Source organism: Erpetoichthys calabaricus, chromosome 7, assembly GCF_900747795.2.
Source record: "Erpetoichthys calabaricus chromosome 7, fErpCal1.3, whole genome shotgun sequence".
NCBI lineage: Eukaryota > Metazoa > Chordata > Cladistia > Polypteriformes > Polypteridae > Erpetoichthys > Erpetoichthys calabaricus.
In genome coordinates this window covers 192759132-192777529 of record NC_041400.2, presented here as the reverse complement: position 1 = coordinate 192777529, position 18398 = coordinate 192759132, and the positions used below count along the sequence as shown (strand labels likewise).

The 18398-nt window shown below is 44.1% G+C and overlaps 1 protein-coding gene across 1 annotated transcript in view; it reads right to left on the bottom strand.

Annotated features, from left to right (window-relative positions):
* cfi (complement factor I) overlaps window positions 1–9751 on the bottom strand; it is a 69644-nt gene extending 59893 nt beyond the window's left edge. The window contains 1 exon segment of the mRNA XM_028805860.2: window positions 9585–9751. Coding sequence (XP_028661693.2) covers window positions 9585–9638 — 54 coding nt within the window. The 5' untranslated portion in view covers window positions 9639–9751.
* Window positions 9752–18398: the final 8647 nt, after the last annotated feature.

Genomic DNA, 18398 nt, shown 5'->3' with positions numbered 1-18398 from the left:
ACCTTCTCTTAGGTCTTCCTCTTTTCCTCTTCCCTCACAGCTCTATCCTTAACATCTTTCTCCCATCATACTCAGCATCTCTCCTCTGCACATGTCCAAACCAACACAATCTCGCCTCTCTGACTTTGTCTCCCAACCATCGCACCTGAGCTGACCCTCTAATGTCCTCATTTCTAATCCTGTCCATCCTCGTCACACCCAATGCAGATCTTAGCATCTTTAACTCTGCCACCTCCAGCTCTGTCTCCTGTGCCACCGTCTCCAGCCCATAGAACATAGCTGGTCTCACTACCGTCCTGTAGACCTTCCCTGTCACTCTTGCTGATACCCGTCTGTCACAAATCATCTCCTGACACTCTTCTCCACCCATTCCACCCTGCCTGCACTCTCTTTTTCACTTCTCTTCCTCAATCCTCAATACTCTGTACTGTTGACCCCAAGTATTTAAACTCATCCACCTTCACCAACTCTACTCCCTCATCCTCACCATTCCACTGACCTCCCTCTTGTTCACACACATGTATTCTGTCTCCTTCCTACTGACCTTCATTCCTCTCCTCTCATATCTCCACCTCTCCAGGGTCTCCTCAACCTGCTCCTTAATATCACTACCGATAACAGTGTCATCAGCAAACATCGCATTCCACGGGGACTCCTGTCTAATCTCGTCTGTCAGCCTGTTCATCACTACTGCAAATAAGAACGACTTGGCTTTTGTCCCTGACCTGCAGTGGGACTTGTAGGCAGGGCCATCTTAACAGCATTACAGAAACTCCCCCCCCCGGGGTAAAGCAGTGCACTGGGGCCTCCTGCCTAGAAAACCACTCAGCAAGTCACAGCATACAGAGATTAGTATGGTGGCTCCTATACTCGTGGGGCCCCCGGGCCAACTGCCCAGCTTGCCCATTCGTTAAGACACCCCTGCTTGTAGGACCCTCTGTCCACAACTGTCCCCCTCTAAATGATGTCCAGCCCATTCAGTTTGCATCCTGTGGACTTCTTTCAAGTTCTAGAAACATCTCAAGGAGAACAAAAGCAGACACAATGTGGAGTGAGAATGCAAGACATTCTGAAATTTCCATTTTGAATGCTTCTGACAAACTTTCCGAAGACATCTTCTCACTTTCTCATGACGGGTCACTGTGTGTAGATTGATAGGCCAAAATGGCCAAGTGCTCCACTTCAGATGAAATCTACAACACAATGAAATGTGCAGAAAGTGGAGGGCAGCTCTGAAGACGTTCTGAATCCACCATATGTGGCACCCCAGACACTTCTGCACACGGGTTCAAGACGCAACTGCTGGGTCAGGGGACTTGCAGTCCCATCTGCCTTCTCTCATGCCCTCGGCCACTTCTTCTCCTCAGGAATGTTGAACCCTAGTCTCACACTCACCCCCTGCCCCCTCAACTCCAAGTTCAGTGCTATGGCAAGGCTGCTTCTCCAGAGATCACAACCAAGAGAACTTGTAGTGATACCCTGCTAGAGTGCCCTCAGTTGTCCCTGCAATTTCAGTCCCCAGATCTCTTCTATCTATAGAGGAGCACATGGGTCACCCCAACTGTCACCTACTGGCTACCCCACCCTAAAAAGATCTGTGGGACCATCCACTATATTGAGGCATAGCCCACCATCCCCTATTGCAGGGGGCTCTACAGACACCATCAATAGTGTGATTGGCAGTGCACAACTCACAAGGGGGTCCCACAGGCTGTCAACAACACACCAAGCTCAGTGATATGGAGGCTAGAAGCCACAATTCAACAAGCCTTCTTCTCGAGAGATCACAACCAAGAGAACTTGTGGTGATACCCTGCTACAATACCCTCTAGTGCCCCCAGCTGTCCCTGCAATCCCAGTCCCAAGATCTCTTCTGAACCCCCAGACATAAAAGAGAGGAGTACATGGTCTACAGATAGTCCCACAGGTCACCCCAACTGTCACCTACTGGCTACCCCACCCTAATAAACTCTGCGGCACCATCCACTGTGTTGAGGCATATAGCCCACCACCCACCTATTCCGGGGGGCTTTACTGACATCATCAATAGTGGGAGTGGCAGTGCTCAACCCACAAGGGGGTCCCACAGGCTGTCAACCCCACAACCACCTGCCCTCCCACACTCCATGCTCGGTGGTATGGTGGCAGGAAGCCACAAGTAAAGGCTTCCTCTCCATTGATCACAACCAAGAGAACTCCTGGTGATACCCTGCTACAGTGCCCCCTAGTGACCCCCAGTTGTCCCTGCAATTCCAGTCCCCAGATCTCTTCTATATATAAAGGCGCACATGGTCTACAGGTTGCCCCACAGGTCCCCCTGCTATCACCTACTGGCTATCCAGTCAAGTCAACCCCACCCTAATAAGCTCTGTGGGACCATCCACTATGTTGAGGCATAGCCCAGCACCCCCTAGTGCAGGGCTCTACTGACACCATCAATAGTGGCGGCTGGAAGCCACGAGTCAAGGCTTCTTCTCCAGAGATCACAACCAAGAGAACTTGTGGTGATACCCTGCTAGAGCGCCCAGTCGTCCCTGCAATCCCAGTCCCCAGATCTCTTCGATCAATAGAGGAGCTCATGGTCTACAGATTGTCCCACAGTTCACCCCAACAATCACCTACTGGCTACCCCACCCTAATGAGATCTGTGGGATCATCCACTATGTTGACGCATAGCCCCACCACCCCCCTATTGCAGGGGGCTCTAATGACACCATCAATACTGGGACTGGCAGTGCACAACCCACAAGGGGGTCCCACATTCTGTTAAGTAGCCTGTAGCTAACAGTCAAGACTTGGCTGCCCATCACGACACGTTGGCTATAAAGCGCCTTTCACTTATGCTGCATTATTGTGGAGTTGAGAACAAAGCATGCAGAATTCAATTTTGGGTGAAGGGTGTCCCAAAGGCTGTCAACCCCCCAACTCCCCCCCCCCCCCACACCAACAACTCCAAGCTCAGTGGTATGGCGGCTGGAAGCCACAAGTCAAGCCTTATTCTCCAAAGATCACAACCAAGAGAACTGGCGGTGATACCCTGCTAGAGCGCCCCCTAGTGCACCCAGTTATTCCTGCAGTTTCAGTCCCCAGATCTCTTCTCTACCCCCCGGACATAATATAGAGGAGCACATGGTCTACAGATAGTCCCATGGGTCCCCCTGCTGTCACCTATTGGCTAGCCAGTCAACTCAACCCCATACTATTAAGTTCTGTGGGACCATTCACTATGTTGAGGCATAGCCCACCAGCCCCCAATTTCTGGGGGCTCTACTGACACCATCAATAGTGGCAGCTGGAAGCCATGAGTCAAGGCTTCTTCTCCAGAGATCACAACCAAGAGAACTTGTGGTGATACCCTGCTAGAGCGCCCCCTAGTGCCCCCAGTCATCCCTGCAATCCCAGACCTCAGATCTCTTCGATCAATAGAGGAGCTCATGGTCTACAGATAATCCCACAGTTCACCCCAACTATCACCTACTGGCTACCCCACCCTAATGAGATCTGTGGGATCATCCACTATGTTGATGCATAGCCCACCACCCCCCTATTGCAGGGGTCTCTAATGACACCATCAATAGTAGGACTGGCAGTGCACAACCCACAAGGGGGTCCCACATTCTGTTAAGTAGCCTGTAGCTAACAGTGAAGACTGGGCTGCCCGTCACAACAAGTCAGCAATAAAGCGCCTTTCCACTTACGTTGCACTATTGTGGAGTCAAGACCAGCGCAGGCAGAATTCGATTTCGGATGAAAAGCTGAAGTCACGTGTGAAATGACTCAAAGGTCAGTAAAACTGAAGAGTTAAATATTTGCATTGCACAAGTCCTGCCGTCCATGGCCATCAAATATTTGGTTGAGGCCCCTCTGGTTTGTGCCTTCAGCCCACCAGTGTCACATTTGTCTCGGTGGCACAGAGCTGCATGTCCCAGAGTGGCCTGACGTGTACTCAACAGGCAATTTGTGATGAAAACTGGCACAGCCCCCCCAAATGACAAAAGGGACAGAGCAGGAAAAAGAGCAGCACCCTGGGCTGGCACCGCGGTGGGAGTCTTGGCTGAAAACTTTAACCGACATTCTGCAGTGTGGGCGGACCCTCAGCATATTTCACATGTTTGAATGCCGCATTGAGAATATTGGAAAACGGCCTCAGGGATGGCACTACAGTGTCGCGATGTCACTTGGACTTGAGTTCAAGTGTACCTCACAAGTTCTATCCCCTTCTGGTCTGACCCCCACCTGAGTCACTGACAAATCTATCCATCCATCCATCATCCAACCCGCTATAATCTTAATTACAGGGTCACAGGGATCAGCTGGAGCCAATCCCAGACAGCACAGGACGCAAGGCAGGAAACAAATCTAAGAAATAGTAATAATAATAAATGAGTGCAGTATGTATTTAGACAAGCTCAGAAGGGCTTTAGATCAAGAAAGGCGCTATATACATTTACAGTCCCCAACACCAACTCTCTCTCTAACCCTGAGTGAGCTCCTTATCCTGCCAGTCCTCACTCAGTCCAATATGAAAACAAGTGCAGTGTGCAAATGGACAGGTTCAGAATGGCTTTAAATACAGAAAGGCGCTATATACTGTAAATTCATAATGCCCACAACCAACTGTCGGCCTGAATTATTTACCATGCTAGAGTATACACATGGAAAATTAATTTAGAGCAACTTATATTGTGATAACTTTACATTTGTATATTGTCACACATGAGAGTATGAGGAATCCCCCACCAAGCTCTGTTGAAGCTTGCAATACCACTCCTGGCCAAGAGGGGGCGCCCACACGAACTGTATTATTAAATCCTTCCACTGCAGCGCTAAGCAGCCACCCAGTGAGGGCCAATAAGCCCCATTCAGAGGCTCTGCCCATTCCAGTCCAACATTATAAATATCGACATTCCTAGAAGGCATGATGTCAAATCAGGAGCAGAGCCGAGCCCCCACATGTCAGATACCCCTATATCTGATCTGCTCAACCGAGCACAGCCATTAGAAAAGCCAAACAGGCAGGTAAGGCAGTGTGTATGCAATATTTCTGTTGTCATGCCAACAAATGCTACATTTACTTCTCTTTTTTTTGGATCCTAATATTAAATGGGATGGCCCGGTTGGTCCCCCAGCTTTTCATGAGGACTCCTCCACTCTTTTCAATAAATAAAGGCGCTATAGAAGTTCACAATCCCACTACTCACTCTTTGTTTGCCCCTCTGTGAGTCATTTACCCTGTTAGTGCTCACAGTGCAAAACATGGAAACAAGTGTTGTGTACTTGTAAACCACACTGGAATGACCTTACAAATGGAAAGGCACTATATAAATTCATAATCCACACCACTGACTCTCTGTCTCACCCCAAGTGAGCACCCTGCCAGTCCTCACACAGTCCAATATGGAAACAAGAGCAGTGTGCATTTAGACAGGTTCAGAATGACTTGAAAAGGCGCTATATAAATTCATAATCCACCCCACCAACTGTCTATCTGAATTATTTAACCTGCTAGAGCTTACACTATCAGACATGGACATTAATAAATATTTGTATCTCCTGCTGTATTTGTAATAACTTACATTGTGGTCAGCAGCACAGGAGTGCCGCAGGGGACTGTACTTTCTCCGGTCCTGTTCAGCCAACATACATCGCACTTCCAATATAACTCGGAGTCCTGCCACGTGCAAAAGTTTGCTGATGACACTGCTATCGTGGGCTGCATCAGGAGTGGGCAGGAGGAGGAGTATAGGGACCTAATCAATGACTTTGTTAAATGGTGCGACTCAAACCATTTACAGCTGAACACCAGCCAAACCAAGGAGCTGGTGGTGGACTTTAGGAGGACCAGGCCCCTCCTGGACCCTGTGATCATCAGAGGTGACTGTGTGCAGAGGGTGCAGACCTATAAATACCTGGGAGTGCAGCTGGATGATAAATTAGACTGGACTGCCAATACTGATGATCTGTGCAAGAGAGGACAGAGCTGACTATACTTCCTTAGAAGGCTGGCGTCCTTCAACATCTGGAATAAGATGCTGCAGATGTTCTATCAGACGGTTGTGGTGAGCGCCCTCTTCTACGCGGTGGTGTGCTGGGGAGGCAACATAAAGAAGAGAGACCCCTCACGCCTGGACAAACTGGAGAGGAAGGCAGGCTCTATTGTAGGCATGGAGCTGGACAGTTTGACATCCGTGGCAGAGCGACGGGCGCTGAGCAGACTCCTGTCAATCATGGAGAATCCACTGCATCCACTGAACAGGATCATCTCCAGACAGAGGAGCAGCTTCAGAGACAGACTGCTGTCACCGTCCTGCTCCACTGACAGACTGAGGAGATCGTTCCTCCACCACACTATGTGATTCTTCAGTTCCACACGGGGGGGTAAACGTTAACATTACTGTATACAAAGTTATTGTCAGTCTGTATACCTGCATTGTTATCACTCTTTAATTTAATATTGTTATTATCAGTATGCTGCTGCTGGACTATGTGAATTTCCCCTTGGGATTAATAAAGTATCTATCTATCTATCTATGTATTATATAGAGCATTTCATATCTATCTATCTATCTACTTATCTCTATCTATATATTTATATATATATGTACTGTACATGTCACACACGTGCGATTAGGAGGCAGTCATAAAGCCTAAAGGTGAGTGAAATATCGCGAGATAAAGGGTTGTCACATGGTACTTACCTGAATCTCTTCTCTCTACAGAAAAACCAAGGAAAAATAATTACCTTCACTTCTGGGTTCCACAATAGCTGCCATGATGTCACATCTGGCCATCACAACTGACTTCACTTCCGGTTCCACCAAGATGACGCCATCATCCTGCATTCAGCGTCACTTCCTGCCAACCATTTCCTGTTCCCATAATTCATTACTGTACTTAAACGCCATATTGTACCATAAACTTTGTCAATTGTTGCCTCTCAGGACTTTTGATCATTTATTTTTGCATTTTTTTCTTTAATTGTCCACAGGACAATATACGGGGATGGTCCCCAAAATTTTATCTTTGTGGAGTTTCTTCTTTTTTGGGACATATTTCCACTATATATATATATATATATATATATATATATATATATATATATATATATATATATATATATTTGCAGCTGGAGATCCACAAAGGGAGAAAAAATGAATCACGTATCATAAAGATTCATTTTTTCTCCCTTTGTGGATCTCCAGCTGCAAATATGCAAACCGTATCGCAGACCTTCTCTTCCATATATATATATATATATATATATACTGTATATACACACACGTATTCAATGTCTTTTTGTTTTTCCTGTTGGAGCTCAGGCGTGTGACGTTTCCTGCTTGTGGTCACACGTTGGTGTCAGCGGTGGGATCTGAACCCACAACCTCAGTGTTGCAAGTCTAAAGCCTTAACTGCTATGCCACACTAGTTGTCCATTTTAAAGCCATTCTGCGGTGGATTGCTGGTATGACACACTTGCTTTGATGTCTGACAGGCTAAGCGACTCACCTGAAGTCAGACAGAGAGTGGATGGGGAGGAGTAAAGATTTATATAGCGCCTTTGCATATTCAGGGTCATTCCAATGAGGTTGACAAGGACACTACGCTTGTTTCCATGGTCTACACTGTGAGCACTAGGAGGGTACCTGACTCACAGGGGGGCAAACAGAGAGTCAGAAGTGGGATTATATAGCGCCTTTATTTATTATGAGGGTACAAATAGCAGACTGGCCCTCCTCAATTACACACTGTGGTGGGAAAAGTCTGCAGGGAAGCCTAGTGCCACTAGAGGGGGCTCCTGAGGAGTACCTGCAGAGCTTTGAGTGCTGACCTGATGACCCCAGTGCTGCTGCAGCACAGCTCCAGTGTCCTGGGGTTCAACTCCCAGCCAGGTGACTCTGTTTGCTGTTTAATCCCACAGACTGAAATGGGAAGACTGGTGGACTCTAAATTGTCCCTGCATGAGTGACTGTAGGCAGGAGTCCCACCCAGGGTTGCCCTTTTCTAAAGACACAGTGCTGCTGGGAAAGTCTCTGCCACCCACAGCCCTAAACTGGTTTTGGCATAGGAAGAATGGAGTCCACACTGCTCTCTAACGACACAGTTTGTCATCATGCCGGGAAGGTGGTTGTACCCAAACCCTCGAGTGTCACCTCCACTCTGTTTTCTCTGTTCAAACAACCTGCCTGTGAGTTCAGACTCAGGGAGGGAGGGAGGGAGGGAGGGAAACATGGCAGAGGGAAGCCAATGTCTGGGCATCTAAGTGGCTCCCCACTGGGTACCCCTGGCACCATTCTCATGGAAAAGGTGCTATTTAAATAATATGTATTATTATTATTATTACTACTGCTCTGGCATCTCAATTCAATAAAACTGGTCTCTGAGGGTCCCATCTGAAGTGGCCCCTGCCCTTTGAGCCCCCTGTTTACTCACACCGATTTCTTAATTGATTTTTCCTTCACTAGTGTGAGACAACTATTTTGAGATGACTGTCAGGGTCTATTTCTATTTCATGCCTGCTTTGTGCTCAATTCACCCAATGCCAGGGTTATGCCAGGCTAGGCAACCTATTGTACCCAGTATATAACATATGTACAGTAAAACATACTGTATATGCATATATATATATGTGTGTGTGTGTGTGTGAGTGTAGCCGGTCAATCCATTAGACAATATAGTCAGCCACCTGGGGTGCCATTTATTAATGGAAACAACCCAAAGCCCCCAAGCCCCCACCACAGCCATGGACACTGAGGAGCACCATTTTGGTAAGTCAATGGGCTTGTACTCCGGACTTTTCCATAACCTTATCAGGCCACACTGTGGACACTGACTGAGGGGCACCATTTTGGTAACTTAGGTAGCATGTTCTGCACCTTTATCTACCAATACCCCCCCCCCCCCCCAACCATACTATGGACACAGAGGGTAACACACTACGCACACGGAGGGGAACTTAACCCACTCAAAGGGGGCTACATTTGTGTGTGTCTCGGCCTCTTGGGTAACTGGGGGTGCAGTGGTGGCTCTGTGCCTAAAGCAGCTGGGCTCGTAACTCGACAGTTGCTGGTTTGAAGGCTGGCAGGGACAGAAGGAGTGCTACCCCGCTAGGCCCTTAACCTGTAATCGCTCCAATGGCACTAAACAATTAGCTGACCCCAAAACTCTCTGAAGAGTAAATTGGGGTATGCAAGAAATGACAAATTCCTAATACAAGAAATTGTATATGGTGAATAAAAGATTAAAACAAACAACAAAAAAAACAACACACCCACAGCATTACATATATGCACAGTATCTGACTGGGGAGAGGTGGCAGAGAAGTGGGTGGCACAGCACCCCCGCCACCGCTCCTACAGCACAGTTTCATTCTCATCTAGCTAGAGTGCCATGTACTGTGCGGCGATTTTATTTCAGGCTGAACCCGATATAAGAATTCACTGAATTGGACAGACGCACAGGCGTCCCGGCCAGGTTTAGTTAGTTCCTACTTACCGTCGGATCGAAAATACAAAATATAAGTGGACGAGCGGACGGCAGCGCAATCCCAAGCACGCCCCAGGCGAATGGCGCGGAGGTTTACTTACCGGAATCAGGCAGAAGAGGAGAAGCAGAGGACCGCGGCGCTCCGGGACTTTCATGGCTGCGCTGTTCTGTTCGTCCCAGCGCTGCAATCGGTTTTTGTAATCTCACACTCCTGCGGCCTAATAGTTAACCACCATTGATCCAGGTGGGCGGGTGGGATTGGTACACACGCACTAACACCGTGTTCATCGACCTCCCGCCTCTGTTTACTCAAACCTGCTTCCAGTAAATGCTGCGCCGTTTAATCCCGACACGCCCACCCTGTCCCTCCGTTTAATCAGAGCGCTACCCCCGCTTTCTGGCCTTTGTCTCTAGTCGTATGTGTGTGTGTGTGAGTGTGTTTGGAGGGGGTTGATTAGCGCTGCTGCCTCAGGGCTTGAAAATACGGGGTGTCAAAGTCCGCGTCTATCGTCGTCAGAGGCTTGGATTTTAAACTTAAAATTTCTCAATAAAAACATATTTGCTTCTGCAGCTCTTACACTGCCTGTGTTTTTTTAAAGCGTGATACAAAATTAATAGGCCATTTCAAAAACAGCCTGTGTGGTTTTATTAAAAAACTAGCTGTGCTATCTGTCTAAGACAAGTGGTAAACTAAGCAATCGACGTAGACCTCAGCGTATTCAGCGTTAATGTTTTTAGTGCACCGTCTGTTGGTTTGCATTTTGTAATGCAAATATTAATAAAATGCATAGCATTTGTCATTCCAACAGATGGTACATCACAAACATGTGTAATGTATTTGCATTTCCTTTTTTTATTCCAACAGAGGGTGCATCACAAAAAATTCTAGTGATATATTTGAACTGCATTTGTCATTCCAATTGATGTCACATCACAAACATTTTAGTGATATATTTGAATTGCATTTTTCCTTCTAATAGATGAGTGTGTGCTTGGTGTGTGGGTGTGTTTGTGTGTGTCCTGCGGTGGGTTGGCACCCTGCCCAGGATGGGTTCCCTGCCTTGTGCCCTGTGTTGGCTGGGATTGGCTCCAGCAGACCCCCGTGACCCTGTGTTTGGATTCAGCGGGTTGGAAAATGGATGGATGGATAGATGAAGCTTCACACACATTTGTAATATACTTGCATTGTAGTTGTCCCTCCAACTGATGGGACATCACAAACATTTGTAGTAATAAATTTACATTGCATTTACCATTTCAACAGATGGTACATCACAAACATTTGTAATGTATTTGCATTGCATTTTTTATTCCAACAGAGGGTGCATCACAAATATTTGTAGTAAAATATTTGCATTTCCTTTGTCGTTCCAACAGATATTGCATCACAAACATTTGAAATATATAAGCATTGCATTTGTCATTCCAACAGATGGTGCATCACAAAAAATTCTAGTGATATATTTGAACTACATTTTCCATTCCAACAGATGGTACATCACAAACATTTGTAATATATTTGCATTGCATTTTTTATTCCAACAGAGGGTGCATCACAAATATTTGTAATATATTTGCATTGCATTTTTTATTCCAACAGAGGGTGCATCACAAATATTTGTAATGTATTTGCATTGCATTTTTTATTTCAACAGATGGTACATCACAAACATTTGTAATATATTTGCATTGCATTTTTTATTCCAACAGAGGGTGCATCACAAATATTTGTAATATATTTGCATTGCATTTTTTATTCCAACAGAGGGTGCATCACAAATATTTGTAATGTATTTGCATTGCATTTTTTATTTCAACAGATGGTACATCACAAACATTTGTAATATATTTGCATTGCATTTTTTATTCCAACAGAGGGTGCATCACAAATATTTGTAATGTATTTGCATTGCATTTTTTATTTCAACAGATGGTACATCGCAAACATTTGTAATATATTTGCATTGTATTTTTTATTCCAACAGACGGTGCATCACAAATATTTGTAGTAAAATATTTGCATTTCCTTTGTCGTTCCAACAGACATTGCATCACAAACATTTGAAATATATAAGCATTGCATTAGTCATTCCAACAGATGGTGCATTACAAAAAATTCTAGTGATATATTTGAACTGCATTTGTCATTCCAATTGATGTCACATCGCAAACATTTTAGTGATATATTTGAATTGCATTTTTCCTTCTAATAGATGAAGCTTCACACACATTTGTAATATGCTTGCATTGGATTTATCGCTCCAACTGATGGGGCATCACAAACATTTGTAGTAATAAATTTACATTGCATTTGCCATTCCAACAGATGGTACATCACAAACATTTGTAATATATTTGCATTGTGTTTTTTATTCCAACAGATGGCACATCACAAATATTTGTAGTAAAATATTTGCATTTCCTGTGTCGTTCAGACAGATATTGCATCACAAACATTTGAAATACTGTATATAAGTATTGCATTTGTCATTCCAACAGATGGTGCATCACAAAAAATTCTAGTGATATATTTGAACTGCATTTGTTATTCCAATTGATGGCACATCACAAACATTTAAAGTAACTTAGGGGGCTTTGCCCCCTACTCGCTTCGCTTGGCAACCACTCCTCTCCCCCCTGACCCCGGCCAGCGCTACGTGCCAACCACTTAGTGTCTCTTCTGCTCGCGTATGTGGATCTCACTTTCACCAAACCACAAAACTTTCAATTCTCGTGGATACGCCTCTTCATTTTGAAGAAACGCTACTTTTCCTTGATGGCAACACGACTTAGACGATCTACAAGTCTCCATCTTAAAGTTTAAAGCCAAACAATATCTACATACTTCTGTCATATCACATATGTCCATATATTCAATCTCTTTTCGCTGTTCCGTTATTTCACCGAGTAATAATTTCCGTTTGTTTGTGCCAATTCGATTTTTGCTATCAGTTTTTTGAGACTTTTGAATTTTAGTACTTCCGTTATCTCTGACCTGCTCTTCATGTGTATCGCGCCAACGTTTTTGATTACTTTACCACGTTCTACTTTGTCTTGTACTCTTTGTCTTTTATTTCCGACCCTGCTTGGAGCTGAGAGCGCAGCTCTCTGTGTCTGACATCATCAGCATTCACACGAAGGACATGTGAGTGGGTGGTGGGCGTGGCTGTAAATGTTTAAGAGGAGTGTGGGACTTGTCAAAATCTCAGGGCAAAACATCTCGTCTCGCGAGACTTGCAATTATCTCTCCTGCCATTTGAGCATGTTCTTCTAAGTGCTGTGTTCTGGTGCTACTCACAGGCTGCTTTATAGCCGGCTTCTCCATCTCTCCATAGGGCATTCTGTGGCCACCTGGGGGGCATATCCCTCTGAGATCAATGTCAAAAAAGAAAAATTCAGTCTTCTGGGATTCAATGTTGCCAGTCATTTTCCAACCGGTTATATCCTAACACAGGGTCACGGGGGTCTACTGGAGCCAATCACAGCCAACACAGGGCGCAAAGCAGGAACAAATCCCGGGCAGGGCGCCAGCCCACCGCAGGACACACACACACCAAGCAGACACCAAGGACAAGGATCGCCAATGCACCTAACCTGCATGTCTTTGGACCGTGAGAGGAAACCGGAGCACCCGGAGGAAACCCCCGCAGACACGAGGAGAACATGCAAACTCCACGCAGAGAGGACCCGGGAAGCGAACCCAGGTCTCATTACTGCGAGGCAGCAGCGCTACCCACTGCGCCACCGTGCTGCCCATTCAATGTTGTATAACAAGAAAATTGTTAAACGTCCAAGGGCTGAATACTTTTTATCTGCACTGCAGACGTCAAGCTAAAGCTCAGCTTTAATACAATACTTCCTTCCATACGGTGTAGAGAATTCTGCGCTGTCATGCGGAATCCTCACAAATCACCGTGTGAACGCGTCTCACTCCCACCTGCCCCGCGTATCTCGTGTTCGCTCGTTCCTCTGCTCTCCTGATGCCGAGCAGCTCGTCTGCCCCTTCATCTCATTCCGCATTCACTTCTGGAACTCCTACTACCAGGAGCCCTGCTAAACTGGAAAAAATGATTTTTGAAGATACAGTAGTTGTTATTATTTTGTTTTTTTTTCTGGATTATGGTTTGCACTCGTTTTTTCCATGTCAGACCTTTATAATTGTTTTATTTGCCAGTCAATTTTTAGTAGTATAATCTCAGCAATTTTAAGTAGAGTTTACAACAATTTCTCCCATAATTGCGACTATATTCAAAAAATAAATCATTGAATTTTAATATTTTATATACATTAGCATGACTTTCCACCTTAATAAATTAAGTGGTGCCTTGGTTTGCGAGTATAATTCATTCCGGAAACGTGCTTGTAAACCAAAGCACTCGTATATCAAGGCGAATTTCCCCGTAAGAAATAATGGAAACTCAGATGATTCGTTCTACAACTCAAAAATATTCATATAATGGTTAATACAAAATATAAAGTAAAAATACATAAAACAAATTAACCTGCACTTTACCTTTGAAAAGAATTACAGTGCAAAATGCAAACCTTTTTTCGTGGTCGTCAGGATGCAATGCCGGCACCAATTGCAACGTAAGGCTTCATATGCAGACGCTGTAAGAAGACGCCCTACCGTTGTTTGAGGAATTTCCAAGTTCAATGCTTGCCCGTGATGTGGATTTCCTAAGGCTCCGTTCGGACACACCTCTGATACGCTCGACATTTTCATCAGACGTGCGTGGACGGCCAGTGCTTTTACGTTTGCATATGAAACCTTCTTCTACAAATTTATTATGCCACTCGTAAATTTGTTTATGACGAGGCAGCTGTTTGTTGAACCGTCGGCAGAATTCATGTTGCACTTGAACAATAGACTCACACTGCTTTTACGAATCCCATACCAAATGACGTTTAACAGAGACACGTGTATTGTATTTGTCATTCCAACCGATGGCATATCACAAACATGAACATTTCTTTTAAACATCCCATACCAAATGGTATATAACAGAGACATGTGCATTTGTCATTCCAACAGATGGTGCATCACAAACATTTGTAGTAATGCTGTTTATTGCTATAAATATTTGTGATGAGGCACTTGTTGGAATGAGAAAGGCTTGGCATCCACCAAAATAAAAGGATAAGTGTCTGTGTGTCTGTCTGTGTGTCCATCTGTTTGCTAATACTCTGTCATTCCAAAAGATGGCACTTCACATTTGTAGTAACAAAATGCATTGCATATGTCATTCCAGCAGATGGCACTTCACAAACATTAACATTACAGTACTTTTATGAATCCCATACCAAATGGCAGATAACAGGGACATATGTATTGCATTGGTCATTCCAGCAGATGGCACATCACAAACATTTGTAGTAATGCTGTTTATTGCTATAAATATTTGTGATGCGGCATTTGTTGGAATGACAAAGGCATTGCATCCACCAAAATAAAAGTGTCTGTATGTCTTTCTGTGTCCATCTGTTTGCTATTTTTCTGTCATTCCAAAAGTTGGCGCTTCATAAACATTTGTAGTAATAAAATGTATTGCATATGTCATTCCAGCAGATGGCACTTCACAAACATTAACACTGCTTTTATGAATCCCATACCAAATAACAGATAACAGGGACATACACATTGCATTTGTCATTCCAACAGATGGCGCATCACAAACATTTATAGTAATGCTGTTTTTTTGCTATAAATATTTGTGATGCAGCATTTGTTGGAATGACAAAGGCATCGCAGCCACCAAAATAAAAGGATAAGTGTCTTTGTGTCTGTCTGTGTGTCCATCTGTTTGCTATGTCTCTGTCATTCCAAAAGATGGCGCTTCACAAACATTTGTAGTAATAAAATGCATTGCATATGTCATTTCAGCAGATGGCGCTTCACAAACATTAACACTGCTTTTATGAATCCCATACCAAATAACAGATAACAGGGACATACACATTGCATTGGTCATTCCAACAGATGGCACATCACAAACATTAATATTAACACTGCTTTTATGAATCCCATACCAAATAACAGATAACAGGGACATACACATTGCATTGGTCATTTCAACAGATGGCACATCACAAACATTAACATTAACACTGCTTTTATGAATCACATACCAAATGGCAGATAACAGGGGCATACACATTGCATTGGTCATTCCAACAGATGGCACATCACAAACATTTGTAGTAATGTTGTTCATTACTACAAATGTACGTACATGATGCACCATCTTTTGGAATGATAAAATGCAGTGCATCCCCCAATTAAAAGGATAAGTGTTTGTGTATCTATCTGTTTGCTATGACTCTGTCATTGCAAAAGATGGTGCAACACAAACATTTTTATTAATAAAATGTATTGCACTGCATTTGTCATTCCAACAGATGGTGCATTACAAACATTAACTCTTCTTTAATGAATCTCATACTAAATGACATATAACAGAGACATATACATTACATGGTGCACTAAAGAAATTAACTCTACATCAATTACTTGGACTTCAACCCACCTTAGGTAACACAACTAGAGGAACATAAAACATGAGACCCCAGACAGACAAGATTCTACTCTGTTTGTGAGGCCCAAACTGCCCATTCTTCTTATTCCTCATCACCACCTTCTCTACGTTGTACTTCCGGATGAACATTCACTTGTTTGTCAGCTCGCAGAGCCACCCCTACAACTAAAGACAAATCCAAACCTGTTTCAGTTTATCGGAGTGAGCCTTCGGGTACATCACATTAAGTCACCAGCTGTGTGCCGCCAACTGCCCGTCAATGAAGGCTACAACTGAAAAGGTGACATGGACTTTAATTGACTAGATTTCCCAGGGCATGTCAAAGTTCACGACTTGAAGAACAACTTTCTTGTACAGTTTAACATTTCCAAAGTGTCCTAAGCTCACATCTTTTTTCTTACAGTCAAGAACATGCTGCCTGAAGGAGCTGATGCCCATGAAAAGTGAATTCAGCCACATTCTCGGACACTTTTTATTTCCATTCTGTTACAGAGCACAAGAAACCTGCCAGATAAGCCAGTCCCTCAGTTTGTGAGGTCCAAAAACCCTCCGGGGGTCCCTTATCACTGTACATGAGGCTGAGAGCTCATTGGATGTCAGCTCTCATGAACACAAGCCCAAGACGAAATGATCAAATCACTTAAAGTCCCCCAACGCACCTGAAGATTACACCGTGCCTACATTTCTTTGAACTCATTTCAATTTATCCATCCATCCATTTTCCAACCCGCTGAATCCGAACACAGGGTCACGGGGGTCTGCTGGAGCCAATCCCAGGCAACACAGGGCACAAGGCAGGAACCAATCCTGGACAGGGTGCCAACCCACCGCAGATCTATCTATCTATCTGTCTATCTATCTATTATATAGTGCCTTTCACTCTATCTATCTATCTATCTGCATAATATAGTGCCTTATCTATCTATCTATCTATCTATCTATCTATCTATCTATCTATCTATCTATCTATCTATCTATCTATCTATCTATCTATCTGTATAATGTAGTGCTTTATCTATCTATCTATCTCTATCTATTATATAGTGCCTTTCACTCTATCTATCTATCTATCTGCTTAATATAGTGCCTTATCTATCTATCTATCTGTATAATGTAGTGCCTTATCTGTCTATCTATTTGTATAATGTAGTGCTTTATCTATCTATCTATCTCTATCTATTATATAGTGCCTTTCAATCTATCTATCTATCTATCTGCATAATATAGTGCCTTATCTATCTATCTATCTATCTATCTATCTATCTATCTATCTATTTGTATAATGTAGTGCTTTATCTATCTATCTATCTCTATCTATTATATAGTGCCTTTCACTCTATCTATCTATCTATCTGCATAATATAGTGCCTTATCTATCTATCTATCTATCTATCTATCTATCTATCTATCTATCTCTATTATATAGTGCCTTTCACTCTATCTATCTATTATATAGTGCCTTTCACTCTATCTATCTATCTATCCATCCATCCATCCATCCATTTTCCAACCCGCTGAATCCGAACACAGGGTCACGGGGGTCTGCTGGAGCCAATCACAGCCAACACAGGGCACAAGGCAGGAACCAATCCCGGGCAGGGTGCCAACCCACCGCAGGACACACACAAACACACCCACACACCAAGCACACACTAGGGCCAATTTAGAATCGCCAATCCACCTAACCTGCATGTCTTTGGACTGTGGGAGGAAACCGGAGCGCCCGGAGGAAACCGGAGCGCCTCATTTCAATTTATCATTTCAGAAATTCATCTTTTCCACCAGTTCTCGTAGATTTATAAAATGTTCTGCCATAAAGATTTGTACTCTTTACTAACCTCCGCCATTCCCCATCTTCTAGTTGAGTTTTTTCGGCCATCTGATTCAAGTCCTCTGCAGCCATTTGTGATGTGGACACTCCAACCACGAAGAAGACCCTCTGCATCTTAAATCTGAAGGACTGGGAAATGGCAAATAATATCCTGTTATAGAAAAATGGCGGTCGGGGAGATCCAAGGAATCGTAGGCCAGTAAGCTTAACGGGCATCACAGGGAAATTAATGGAAGGAATTATTAAGGATAAGACTGAGGAACACATGGCAAGAACAGGAGTTATTAGGAACAGTCAGTGTGGGTGTTTTACTAACATGCTGGAATTCTAAGAGGAGGCAACAGAAGGATACGACCAGAGAGGAGCAGATGATGTTATTGATGTGGACTTTCAGAAAGCATTTGATGAGGTGCCACATGAGAGGGTGGGCATCAAACTAAAAGAAGTGGCAGTTCAGGGTGTGGTGTGTGGAATTGGCACAGACACAGGAAGCAGAGGGTGACGGTGTGAGGAACCTCATCAGAACTGGGTGATGTTCAGAGTGGTGA